This window comes from Terrapene carolina, unplaced genomic scaffold (genome assembly GCF_002925995.2).
Source record: "Terrapene carolina triunguis isolate 2854851 unplaced genomic scaffold, T_m_triunguis-2.0 Scaffold141, whole genome shotgun sequence".
Classification (NCBI taxonomy): domain Eukaryota; kingdom Metazoa; phylum Chordata; order Testudines; family Emydidae; genus Terrapene; species Terrapene triunguis.
This window is the reverse complement of record NW_020664492.1, coordinates 10859657-10872326: the sequence shown is the minus strand read 5'-3', so window position 1 is coordinate 10872326 and position 12670 is coordinate 10859657. Positions and strand designations below refer to the sequence as shown.

The 12670-nt window shown below is 45.4% G+C and overlaps 1 protein-coding gene and 1 long non-coding RNA gene across 2 annotated transcripts in view; one reads left to right on the top strand and one right to left on the bottom strand.

Moving 5' to 3' along the window:
• Positions 1-147: 147 nt before the first annotated feature.
• Positions 148-5593, bottom strand: LOC113406822. The gene is made up of 3 exons (XR_003369884.1): positions 5571-5593; positions 4327-4424; positions 148-883 (listed from the first exon to the last, which is right to left on the bottom strand). It is a non-coding gene; the product is annotated as an uncharacterized LOC113406822 (long non-coding RNA).
• A 172-nt stretch (positions 5594-5765) lies between these two features.
• The window catches only part of LOC112121124 (coiled-coil domain-containing protein 169-like), a 42585-nt gene continuing 35680 nt past the window's right edge, over positions 5766-12670 (top strand). The window contains exon 1 of the mRNA XM_024220219.3: positions 5766-5969. Within this exon, the coding sequence (XP_024075987.2) occupies positions 5893-5969 (77 nt within the window). The 5' untranslated portion in view covers positions 5766-5892. The remainder of the gene's footprint in view (positions 5970-12670) is intronic.

Here is a 12670-nt window from a genome sequence, read left to right as displayed (position 1 = left end):
GAAATTCCTTTAGGACAGCTAACATTTAAATAGCAGCTGAGCTAATGACCAAAGTCCTATTAAAAGAAATGAAAGCGAGCCTCCGGTAGCCTCCCTCTTTTTAAAGTTAAATGCTTTTCAGAACAAATATTTATATAAACCAAAGACTTAAACCACACTGTTTATTAGGGTGACAAGTACTCTCTGTACAAGAGAACCAACTCAAAAATAATCAGAATACTCACAAATTGGCAGTAAAAAAAGAATTCAGTAATTCTGTGCAATCTGATTTTGGGGGGGGGGGAAGAGAACTAACTCAGGTTTTTTGTTGTTGTTGTTGATGATACTTTGTTTTTTCTGTAACCATCAGGGTGAGACTCTATCCAGGAAAAAATTGTTCTATAGAAAAGCTTTCACTGACCTTTTACACTGCATGTGTTTCACAATCTATCTACTGTAACTGCAATGTCTTTAGAAAGATTTGTAATGTATTGTAACATTGGGTATTACTGCCCTCTAATGGAATATCAGGGTATTTGAAATGTTAAGTTTTTTGTTTCTGTCTACTTCAGTATCTAGCATTAAATTCCAACAGTTATTAAAATGAGCTTTCAGTCTTGGTAAGGGCATGACTTCATGGGCATGAACACGATGAAAAATTAAATTCTGAAAATCATCCCAATGAATGTAATATACATGCTGCTTTTGTAAATAGTTACTTTTTGCCCACTTTCTACTCAGACATGAACTGTCCTGATGTTTCTTGTACACTTGTGTTCTACAACTGCTTTGTGTAGTACACAGGAGTGCAGTACATATGAAAAACTCAGGTCATTCTCTGCTACTGGCTCAAAAATTCATTACTTGGCTTCACAGCTGCTATCCGTTCCAGTCTTGATTGAACCTGTAGTGGAAACAAAATGACATTTACAAATGGTCTTTCACATTAATTGCAGAAAATGACTTAACTGTGTGACTGGCTCAGACTCATAAATAAATGCAATCAAAGTCTATACTAATGGATTAATAGAAGGTAGTGTGTTAGCTTGGCTATTACATGCCTGCAACTGGTGATGGTGAGAAGCATGAGGCCAAGAGCATAAAAACTTGACACACAATTCCTGGAGTGTCTTGTGGAATTGAAATTATAAATAAAATTAATTGACCTGTGTGCTTAGCATTATTATAGATGCAGAGCTACTGTGTGAATTTTCTGTTGTGAGAAAAGTAAAAATATGGGATTTTTCCTGAGGTGACAGTCCAGATCATAACCTTCACCCAGATCTATGCTAGCAACTTTTACTGGTATAGCAGTGTCTGTTAGGAGTATGGGGGTGTTTTGGCAAGATTTCTATACTGGCAAATACCCTGCTCTAGATGCAGTTATACAGGCATAAGTGATTTTGGGGCTAGTTCATTTTGCTCACTGGTCCAGTATAAGGTATGCCTCCACTAAAGGTTTGCTTACCGGTATAGCTATATTGATAAAATCCTTTCTAGTGTAGACTAGAGGCCTTAGTCTTGTAACCTGCTTCTGTCTCTACCTACTATCTGCTGCTTCAGGAGCAGGCAAAACATTATTCAAGTTGCCAATCCTGTAATGCTCAGAAAGGAGAACAGGATACCCCTTTGAGTTTGCTATAACCCAAAGTGTTCTCAAGCAGCAGTATTAAACAGCCATACTGCATCTGACCAATGGTTCATTTAGCCCAGTAACCTGTCTTGACAGTGGTCAGTGCCAGATGCTTTAAAGGGAATGAACAGAACAAGGCAATTTCAAGTGATCCATCCCTTTCATTCAGTCACAACTTCTGGCAGTTGGAGGTTTAGGGACACCTGGAACAGGGTTGTACCCTAATTTTTAGACTCAATTCTCTGGATAGCTAACTTCATTTTCTTCCCACATACCATGTAAGCTGGAAGCATAATATACAAGTTTTATTCTCTTTCAGAACCAGCCTTGTAGGATTAAGATTCATATCTTTAATACTAATGGGTACAAGTAGGGCCCTACCAAATTCAGTCCATTTTGGTCAATTTCACAATCATAGGATTTTAAAAATTCTGAATTTCAATTTTAGATATTGAAATCTGAAATTTCACAGTAGTGTAACCATAGGGGTTCTCAACCCAAAAGAGGGGGGTGGGTGCGGGTTGCAGTAATGCCACTCTTCTGTGCCGCTGCCTTCAGCAGTGAGCAGGCAGCCAGCTCTGAAGACAGCATCACCACCAGCAGCAGTGCAGAAGTAAAGATGGCAATATCATGCAGCAGCACTGCCTTCAGAGCTGGACTCCCAGCCAGCAGCCGTAGCGCTTCCTGCAGCCAGGGGAGGTTCCCAGAGATGTCTGACCAAGCCTCAGGAATGGCATGTGCAAAGAAAGTCCTATCCCTCCCCAGGACTAGCAGCTGGAGCCTGGTGTTTGGGAGTTAAAGGGGCCTTGGTCTGGCTGTAGTGGGGGCAGGGGAGTGACCACAGGGCCCTAAGCAGTTGCCCACTTGCTCACCTGTAAAGCCAGCCCTACCCCCCTTCAAAGTGACAACCCCTGCCCCATACCAGGCCACCTCACTTCTGCGCTGCTGCTGCCTTCAATGGTGATCTCTCAACAAGCACCTGCTGCCCAACTCTGTGCAATCTGGTCTCCCCTACGCTAGCCAGATTTCACAGAGGAGATAAGATTTCACAGTCTGTGACCCATTTTTCATAGCCATGAATTTGATAGGGCCCTAGGTATGTTAGAAGATGTAGTCCCTTTCAAAATAATAATACAAGTACTATAGCTAGCTTAGTAGTTCTACAGTTATATTGCCATATTTCTCATATTAGCTGGCTTGAGTCTAAAAGGAAGAGGCAGACTACTGCCCTATTTCAGGTCTCTGCTACAGTGAATCCTGACACAGTTAATTAGGGCTGAGTCATTACTAGTCATACTTAAAATTATTGATTTTTGTCCACTGTTCTCTCCAATTTAAAAATCTAATGTTCAATGAATTCTCAATGTATGATAGCAGGAGCAACTGTTTTTAAAAGCAGTGGCTGTACAATTTGTCTAAATGTATGTTACTGATTGAGGATTTTAGACAGTTCTGCAATTCATTAGCATCTCAGATAATTCACTGAGGAGAATAATAGCATCAGTTATAACTTACTAACACTGTCAAAACCACCTCCTACCCAGATGTTTTCACCAAATTAACTGACTTTCAACTCCAAGACCCAAGCTAACAGTGATTTGGGTACAAGACCAGTTTGTATTCACTGAAAACATTGTTGCTTTTATTTTTCTCTTTTGTCACTTTTAGATTGTTAGCTGTTTAGGAGCAGTCTGTGCCACACTGACAGCCCTTCACGTATTACAGGAACTACCACAATACACATAAAAGAGAATCTAGTTCCTCGCTCTTCTTGTACAGCATAAGAGGGAATTATGCCCACAGCTGCCTGGAAAAGAGAACCAAGAGCCAATGCAAAAATGCTTGTGTGATCTAAAGCCATGTCAGATGTTTCTAACTGAATCCAGTACAATTTTTAAAAATACTACCCAATACATATCAGATTAGACTAGTGGCTGTTAATGTTAGGTGTTTTGGGCTCTTCAGTCCTGACTGGTTTAACAAATTAGGGCTTGTCTATACTTACTGTGGAATCGATGAGCGGCAATCGATACATCGGCAGTGAATTTAGCGGGTCTAGTGAAGTCCCACTAAATCGACCGCAGATCACTCTCCCGTCAACTCTTGTACTCCACTGGATCGAGAAGAGTAAGGGGAGTCGATGTGAGAGCGTCTCCTGTCGATATAGCGTAGTGTGAACCCTGCGGTATGTAGATTTAAGCTACGTCAATTTGAATTATGCTACTCACTTAACTCAAATTGCGTAGCTTAGATTGACTTAGGCCTTGTCTACACTACAGGGGAAGATCGAGCTAAGTTACACAACTTCAGCTACCTGAATAACGTAGCTGAAATCTACGTACTTAGATCTACTTACCAAGGGGTCCACGCTACGCTACTCTTCTCGATACAGTGGAGTACAGGAGTCAACAGGAGAGTGATCTGCGGTCGATTAAGCGGGTCTTCACTAGACCCGCTAAATCGACTGCCACAGTGCTGATTACTAATATTGGTATTGCAGTAGTGTTTACAGGCCTTAACTAAGCATCAAGGCCCACTGTGTGAGGCCCTGTCCATGCAACACAGCAAGGGTCCCTGCCCTAAAGAAAAGACAATCTAAGTGTTAATTGTTTCTGTAAGGCTAAATAAATAAACAAAGGGCTAAAAATTCATTGCATATCTACTACAACACTTCACAGGTCAAGGTGGTTTAGACAACAGTTAGCTTATCCTACCTGGTCAAAACTCTTGTTTAACTGGGTCAAAGCAATATCATGCTTTTTCATTAGTTTCTGGTATTCTGCCAAGCTGTCTGCTTCCTTTGTGAGTTTCTCTAGACAAAGCAAAGTAGGCGAGGCATCAGATATGTGGCCATTAAAGCAATAGCTGAGCAAACTCTGTAATAGTTTACATTTATTTGCAAAATAAGTTCCAGTCAAGTTTTCATACCACAAACAAGTCTGCAGAGTAAAATGCAGTGCTTCATTCTGTTTGGTGCCTTCAAACCTGACCTCACATTGTACTCTTATAAAATCCTCCTACCTCTGTGGCAACAGTATTAAAGAGAACGGCTATGGAGGAACTACTAGAGCAGAGGTTCTCGAACTGTGGGTCAGAACCCCTCAGAGGGTTGCGAGCTGTCAGCCTCCACCCAAAACCCCACTTTGCTTCCAGCATTTATAATGGTGTTAAATATGTAAAAAAGTGGTTTTAATTTAAAAAGGGGGGTCACACGTCGAGGCTTGCTATGTGAAAGGGGTCACCACTGTAATACAGCATATGTGGCTGGCAGCAGAGCACACCTCCCTTCTATTACACTCTTTGCATAGTCTCTTTAGCTCTCTTCTAGTCTATAACTGTAGGAGAGGAAGGGTCCATTTCTGCCATGGAAAAAGTAGTGTCTAGCCTGTGCCATGACAGGTTAAGCTTCCATGGGAAGTTTAAAGTTCCCATGTGCTGCAGGACACTCTGTACTGTCGCACTCTGCTGACTCCCACAGAGGCAGAAACTGGTTGCAAAGCTCCGCTCGGTGTTACTTAAACTACTGCAGCCCCTTAGGCCGAGACACGTCAATCTATTTGGCTTGAGCCGGGAGGTTCCCCCTGTGGTAGCTGACTCCGTTCAGTCAGTCAATCTGTGCCGCTGCTTCGCCCCCGGCCCCTGCCCTGGCAGCCGCGCTGCAGGCGCAGCGTGAAACCAAGACGGTGCCAGCGACGTTTAACTCCGCGGGCGGCCGCTGTGACGGGAGGGGGGCCGGGCTCCCCGCGCGTCCCCTCGGCGAGCGGCTCCGCGGCCGGGGTGCAGGGGAAAGGCGCGACAGGCCCGGCAGACAGGGGCGCTGCCCCACGCGCGGGGCTCCCCGAGTGACCAGAGCGGGGCGCGGCGGCTCCGGCGCGGAGCGTAGGGAGCAGCGTGAGCCTGCCCACGCGCCGCGGCTGGGCTGTGCAGAGCGGCTGCCCCGCGCGGCCCCTCCCGTTACCTAGCGCAGCCGCCATCCGCCCGTAAGCCGCGTCGGAGGCGAGACACTGGGCCGCGCTCGCAGCCATGCTCACCCAGCCTTCCCGCCAGCGCCCTCGAGACTCGTTCCCTAGCCCGCTGTCACGTGACCCAGCGCCACTCATGTGACCTGCCCCCTCCTGGAGTGGCTGTCACGTGTCCGGGATGGGCCGTTTGATCTGTGGCTCGCGTGGCTGCTCCCCTCTCTCCTCCCCCACCCCCCTTATCCTTCCTCCTCTCCAAGGAGATGAGCGCGCGCACACACAAGCCCCGTGGCAGGCAGCGTCTCGGGGCTGCGGGCAGCGATGGGAGAAGGCGGGGACTCCCGCGCCCTGGGCTCTGAGCAGCTGCGGCTGGAGCTGGGGCAGGAGAAGCAGATGAAGTGAGTTCCCGTCCCAGAGCGGTGGGGAAAGGGGCCGCGCTCGGTGCCTGCCGCAGTGCCTGGGAGTCAGCGTGGGACGTGCTGCGGGGTACGCCGGGGAAAGGCTCCTAGCGCGCTACAGAGGAGGTCAAGACTAGGGCCTGCCTGGTATAAGGTTGCCTAGTGCTTTCCATTACAACACCCTGCTGTCAGGTGCTTCTAGCTTTGCCATCCCTTGAGCACTGGGGCTGAACTTCTCCAGGCTGGTGTCTGCCTGGGGCTGAGTTGTTTTGGGAAAAGGTCAGCCAAGGAGCTCCAGCTGTTTTTAGAGAATGAGGCTAAGGAAATGTTTTCTCTTTGCTACAATGTTCTCACAATCTTTGCTTTGAGATGCTCTAGCGCCTGCCTGCTTTGAAGCAGGAGCTTGACATTTGGCCAGGGGTGGCCTTTGTGCTCGGGATGTGCCTCTTGCCAGCCCCAGGAAGTTCACACAGATTTAACCAAGCCTTTGAAAAATATGCACATGCTCATAGATTTTAGCAGCTAAATTCCCCAAAGATTGCATCTGTGCTGGGCATGCTCCAGCGCTTACAGCTCTGGGCTGCTGCAAACTGTGAGGGGTCGTCTAGGTACTTGAATTGAGAGCAGGGAGCCTTGTTTTGTTTGTCTGTGCTCCAAGTGACCTACTGATAGCCTGGAGAAGGAAGCTGCCTGATGCATGCAGAGAGGGCAAGAGCTACATGGTCTGTGGGAAGTAGATGGGACACAGAGCTTGGTGGGAAGAAGCTGGGATTGGAGGCTTTCGTGGTAGAGGGAGTTGAGGTGGGAGGAGACTGGAACTGGCTGTCAAATGAAACTGGGAGCTAGGAAGGGAAATGGGGGAGGACTTGGGAGTCACTAGGTTGGAGGAGACTGAGACTGAATGAGGCTTTAGGAGGCAGACTGGGACTCTCTGGGCAAAGAGAGTGGGAGGAGTGGAATTGGGAATAGTGGGCGAGGAAGCTGGGACTGGGATGGGAAGTCTGGAGATGTGAAATTAAAATTTGCTGGGCAAAGAGACTAAAAGGGGGATGAGAAGCCTGAGGAGTGGAGACTGGACTGCCTAGGTGAGGCAAGTGGGACAAGAAGCCAGGGGTGAGGAAGTGACAGGACTAGGACACATTGAAGGGCCTGAGGCAGAAAGGGTCAAGCTTGAGGAAAATGGGCAGACAACTCTGTGCCCACTAGAACACACTCCGATCCAGAGTCTGGAATGGAACCCCAGATTCCTGAGTCTCACCATCCTTCTGCTGTCAGCAAATGTTACTCCTGGGGGAATTGTGTGCCACTGCACACATGCACACTTCTTGTTGGATGCAGAATTATTTTTTCTGCAGAAAATACATTCTGTGGAAGAAGTGCTGCAGTTCTGCCTTTCACCCACCAGAGGTGGCTGTGGCGCCAGAACAGCCCGCTGACCGGCACTCGCAGCAGGCTGCTTTAGTCAGAGCAGCCAGCCTGCCAGTGGAGCCAGGTTAGGAGGCACAGTGGGGCACACAGGGCTGTGGGGATGGGGGGTGGTCACAGACGGGGGTTCAGAAGGGCTAATGGGGGGGACAGACTGGGGCATGGGCTCAGGAGTTAGTGGGGTGACAACATTGAGCCAGTGTCTGAATGGGAGGGGAGCTCTGGGACACATGGGGATGGGGGGTGCAGGGACACACAGGGCTAGGGGCAGATGCGCCTGATTGAATGGTAGAGGTTAGGTGTCAGTCAGGGTCTGTATGGAGGAAGCTCGCCAACTCCCTCCAAAAGAAACTGTTCCATACTTCTCCCACCCACACCAACAACCCTCCAGGTTCACTCCCAGGTTCCTTCCCTCTCCCTCAGCTCCTCTGTTACCCCTGACTCCCCCAAGCCTTTGCACCGCTTCGGAGGGATGTGGGAAATACGTTTCTGAGTTGTAGTTTAAATGAATTACTCAGAGTTCTATATTAATATGCCTAGTAAGGAATCTATTTGCCAAAAAAAAAAAAAAAAAAATATCCTGAATTTTTTTTTGTCTGTATTGTTATGGACATACTTGCTGACAATATTTTGAAATAAATTATCAAAATAATTGAAACTGGCATGATCATATTGTGTTATGTTGACAAATAAAATATGCAGAATTTTGCAGAATTTTAAAATATTGTGTGCATAACTTTTAATTTTTTTGGTGCAGAATTCCCCCAGGAGTAAAATATCTCTGAAACCCACTGGCTCCTTCTTTTGGGGTGGGAGCAGCAGTCGCCGGATACTCTCATGATCTTCTTGCCTCTAACCCTGCCCTCTCATGCATTTATCTCAACTCTCTCCATCCTCCTCATGCTTTCCTTGCAGTATGCTAACTCTCTGACTTTCTCCCTTCCTGTTGGTGTCTTCTGTTCAAACCAGCAACTGTTTTGTTACCCTCCTGCCCCTGTGCCCCTCCTCCCAAATCTGAAGTGGATGGGGACAAAGAGTGACTGGAGCAAGGAGTAAATTAGGACTTCTCTCCCCTTCCCCCTGGTGACTTCCAGCCTCCTTGGGTTATCTGGCCCAACCTCGTCTTGGACTGAGGGCTTCCTTTGAAACCCTTGACATTTGCAGGCCCCAGCTTCCCCACAATTGGTTCCTTCCCTATCTCTTCCCTGATATGTCAGCTTCCCATCCCCTGTTTGCCTTCCTGCTTCTCTGATCATTGATTTGGCTGTTTAGATGCTGTCATTTTACTGAAAACTGATGTCATTTCTGGTACCAGCAGTATGGTAGTCCTGGAGATACTGCTTGAGTCCTCTTTTTTCTCCCACTCTGGGCTTCACGTATTCTGCCATGTTGTATCCTATACTTGGAACAGTTGCCATTTTCTTGTTCACCCACATCCCTCATTCTCTTCCTCTCCTTAAACCTCACTTTTCCAGTAGCCCTTTCTCTCTTTTTCTCATCTGTAATCCTTTTTCCTTACCTTACATTCCTGTTAATCCAGTGTTTTTGTTCACTTTAGGCTCCAGTCCTGCAATCATGTCTGCACAAACTGGTGGTGTCTTTGCAAATTTAAGAGTCCACCTGCATGGCTCAGTCTGTTTGGGGGACTGTGTACTGAGCCTAATGGCCTGCTAGGCAAGGCTGAGAGCTTCTTAATGAGGCTTTGATCCCTTAACCCTTAACTAGGGGACAGAGATACTCATGAAGACCAGGGCTTTAAAAAGTGCGCTCCGAAGTGATCAGAGGAGGTAGCGAACAGGAGCAGCTAACACTGGAGTTTTGAGGGGGAGTTTGAGGTGGGGCTAGATACACTCAACATTCTTTAAATTTAAAGCCAAAAACACCCCCTGATAAAAACAAAACATCAACAAAGGAACGAGCTGCAAGAGTAAAAAGAGAATGCAGGCAGAAGTCCAGCAACAGAATGGGGGCTATCCAGTTTATTGCACCCAATGTAGCATGTATTATTACCTGCCCTATGGGCAGGTGGCGTATATATGCATTCGGTGCAAGGAGCTCCTGTCCCTCAGAAACCATGTACGGGCTTTGGAGACCAGAGTGGCTGACAGCCTCTGTGCTATTGAGGAGGATGAAAGTCTCAGGGAAGGAGAATATCCAACTGGAGCAGAGGAAAACGATACCATAGTTGGGACCTTCCTTCCAGATAAAGTTGTGGTATCCTCTCGCACTGAGGATACCTCTCCGGGAGAGGGAACTCCAGTTATTAGGAAGAGACAGGTAATAGTTATGAGGGATTCGATCATTAGAAACATACATAATTGGGTTTACGATGACCGGCAGAACCGCATGGTGACTTGCCTGCCTGGTGCAAAGGTTGCAGCTCTCTCAAGATATCTAGATAGACTTATGTGTAGTGCTAGGGAGGAGCTGGTGGTCGTGGTACATGTACAGTGACATAGGGAAGGATAGGAGAAAGGTCCTCGAGGCCAAATTTAGGCTGCTAGGTAAGAGACTGAAGTCCAGGACTCCATGGTAGCATTCTCTGAAATGCTTCCAGTTTCACACGCAGGGCCAGTTAGACAGGCAGAACTGCAAGGTCTCAATGTGTGGATTAGATGATGGTGTAGGGTAGGGAAGAGGGGTTTAGATTTATTAGGAACTGGGGAAACTTTTGTGAAAGGGGGAGCCTATACAAGAAGGATGGGCTCCACCTAAACCAAAATGGAACCAGATTGCTGGCACTTAAAATTAAAAAGGTCATAGAGCAGTTTTTAAACTAAGGACTGGGGGAAAGCCGACAGGTACAGAGGAGTACGTGTTTTGGACAGAGACATCTCTTAGGGGAGGATTTAATCTTTATAAATCTTTATTTATGGAGATTCTCTGTGTCCTAATAAGGAGGAGAGGATGGAAGGTGATAAAATATGGGTAGGATCTGATGAGAAACAGTCAAATAAAAAAGAGTCCCATTCAATTACATCATGTAATGGCAGACAGATAAATAGTGACAAGTTTTTAAAGTGCTTGTACACAAATACTACATAATAAGATGTGTGAACTAGAGTGCCTCGTATTAAATGAGGATATTGATGTAATAAGCATTGCAGAAACTTGGTGGAATGAGAATAATCAATGGGACACAGTACTACCAGGGTACAAAATATATCGGAAGGACAGAACAGGTCATGCTGGTAGGAGGAGTGGCACTAAATGTGAAAGAAATTATAGAATCAAATGAAGTAAAAATCTTAAATGAACCAAACTGTATCATAGAATCGCTAAGGATAATAATTCCATGCTCTAATAATAAGAATATAGCAGTAGGGATATATTACCGACCACCTGACCAGTATGGTGATAGTGACTGTGAAATGCTCAGTTTGATTAGAGTGGCTATAAAAATAAAAAACTCAATAATAATGGGGGATTTCAACTATCCCCATATTGACTTGAGTACATATCACCTCAGGACGGGATGCAGAGATAAAGTTTCTTGACACCTCAAATGACTGCTTCTTGGAGCAGCTAGCCTTGGAACCCACAAGAGGAGAGGCAGTTCTTGATTTAGTCCTCAGTGGAGCTCAGGATCTGATCCAAGAGGTGAATATAGCTGGACCGTTTGATAATAGTGGCCATAATATAATTAAATTTAACATCCCTGTGGCGGGGAAAACACCACAGCGGCCCAGCACTGTAGCATTTAATTTCAAAAAGGGGAACTACACAAAAATGAGGAAGTTAGTTAAACAGAAATTAAAAGGTACGGTGCCAAAAGTGAAATCCCTGCTAGCTGCATAGAAACTTTTTAAAGACACCATAATAGAGGCTCAACTTAAATGTATACCCCAAATTAAAAAACATAGTAAGAGAACCAAAAAAGTGCCACCGTGGCTAAACAACAAAGTAAAAAGCAGTGAGAGACAAAAAGGCACCCTTTTAAAAAGTGGAAGTTAAATCCTAGTGAGGAAAATAGAAAGAAGCATAAACTCTGGCAAATGAAGTGTAAAAATATAATTAGGAAGGCCAAAAAAAGAATTTGAAGAACAGCTAGCCAAAGACTCAAAAAGTAATAGCAATTTTTTTTAAGTACATCAGAAACAGGAAGCCTGCTAAACAGCCAGTGGGGCCACTGGACAATCGAGATGCTAAAGGAACACTCAAGGATGATAAGGCCATTGCAGAGAAACTAAATGAATTCTTTGCTTTGGTCTTCATGGCTGAGGATGTGAGGGAAATTCCCAAATCTGAGCCATTCTTATTAGGTGACAAATCTGAGGAACAGTCGCAGATTGAGGTGTCATTAGAGGAGGTTTTTGGAATAATTGATAAACAGTAATAAGTCACCAGGACCGGATGGTATTCACCCAAGAGTTCTGAAGGAACTCAAATGTGAAATTGCAGAACTACTAACTAGTTTGTAATGTATCATTTAAATCAGTTTCTGTACCAAATGACTGGAGCTAATGTGACACCAATTTTTAAAAAAGGACTCCAGAGGTGACCTCGGCAATTACAGGCCAGTAAGACAGAAAATATCATGTTGCCTCTATATAAATCCATGTTACACCCGCATCTTGAATACTGCACACAGCTGTGGTCGCCACATCTCAAAAAAGATATATTGGAATTGGAAAAGGTTCATAAAAGGGCAATAAAAATTATTAGGGGTATGGAATGGCTTCAATATGAGGAGAGATTAATAAGACTGGGACTTTTCAGCTTGGAAAAGAGACAAATAAGAGCAGATATGATAGAGGTCTATAAAATTATGACTGGTGTAGAGAAAGTAGATAAGGAAGTGTTATTTACTCCTTTTCAGAACACAAGAACTAGGGGTCACCAAATGAAATTAATAGGCAGCAAGTTTAAAACAAAAGGAAGTATTTTTTCACACAATGCACAGTCAACCTGTAGAACTCCTTGCCAGAGGATGATGTGAAGGCCAAGACTATAACAGGGTTCAAAAAAGAATTAGATAAGTTCATGGAGAATAGGTCCATCAATGGCTATTAGCCAGGATGGGCCGGGATGGTGTCCCTAGCTACTGTTTGCCAGAAGCTGGGATTGGGCGACACTGAATGGATCATTTGATGATTACCTGTTCTGTTCATTCCCTCTGGGGACACCTGGCATTGGCCACTGTTGGAAGACAGGATACTGGGCTAGATGGACCTTTGTTCTGACCCACTATGGCCGTTTTTATGTTCTTAATGATCAGGACCTTAGATTGTAAACTGAATGGGGAATGTGTCTTAAGCTGTGTTTCTAAAGTGCCA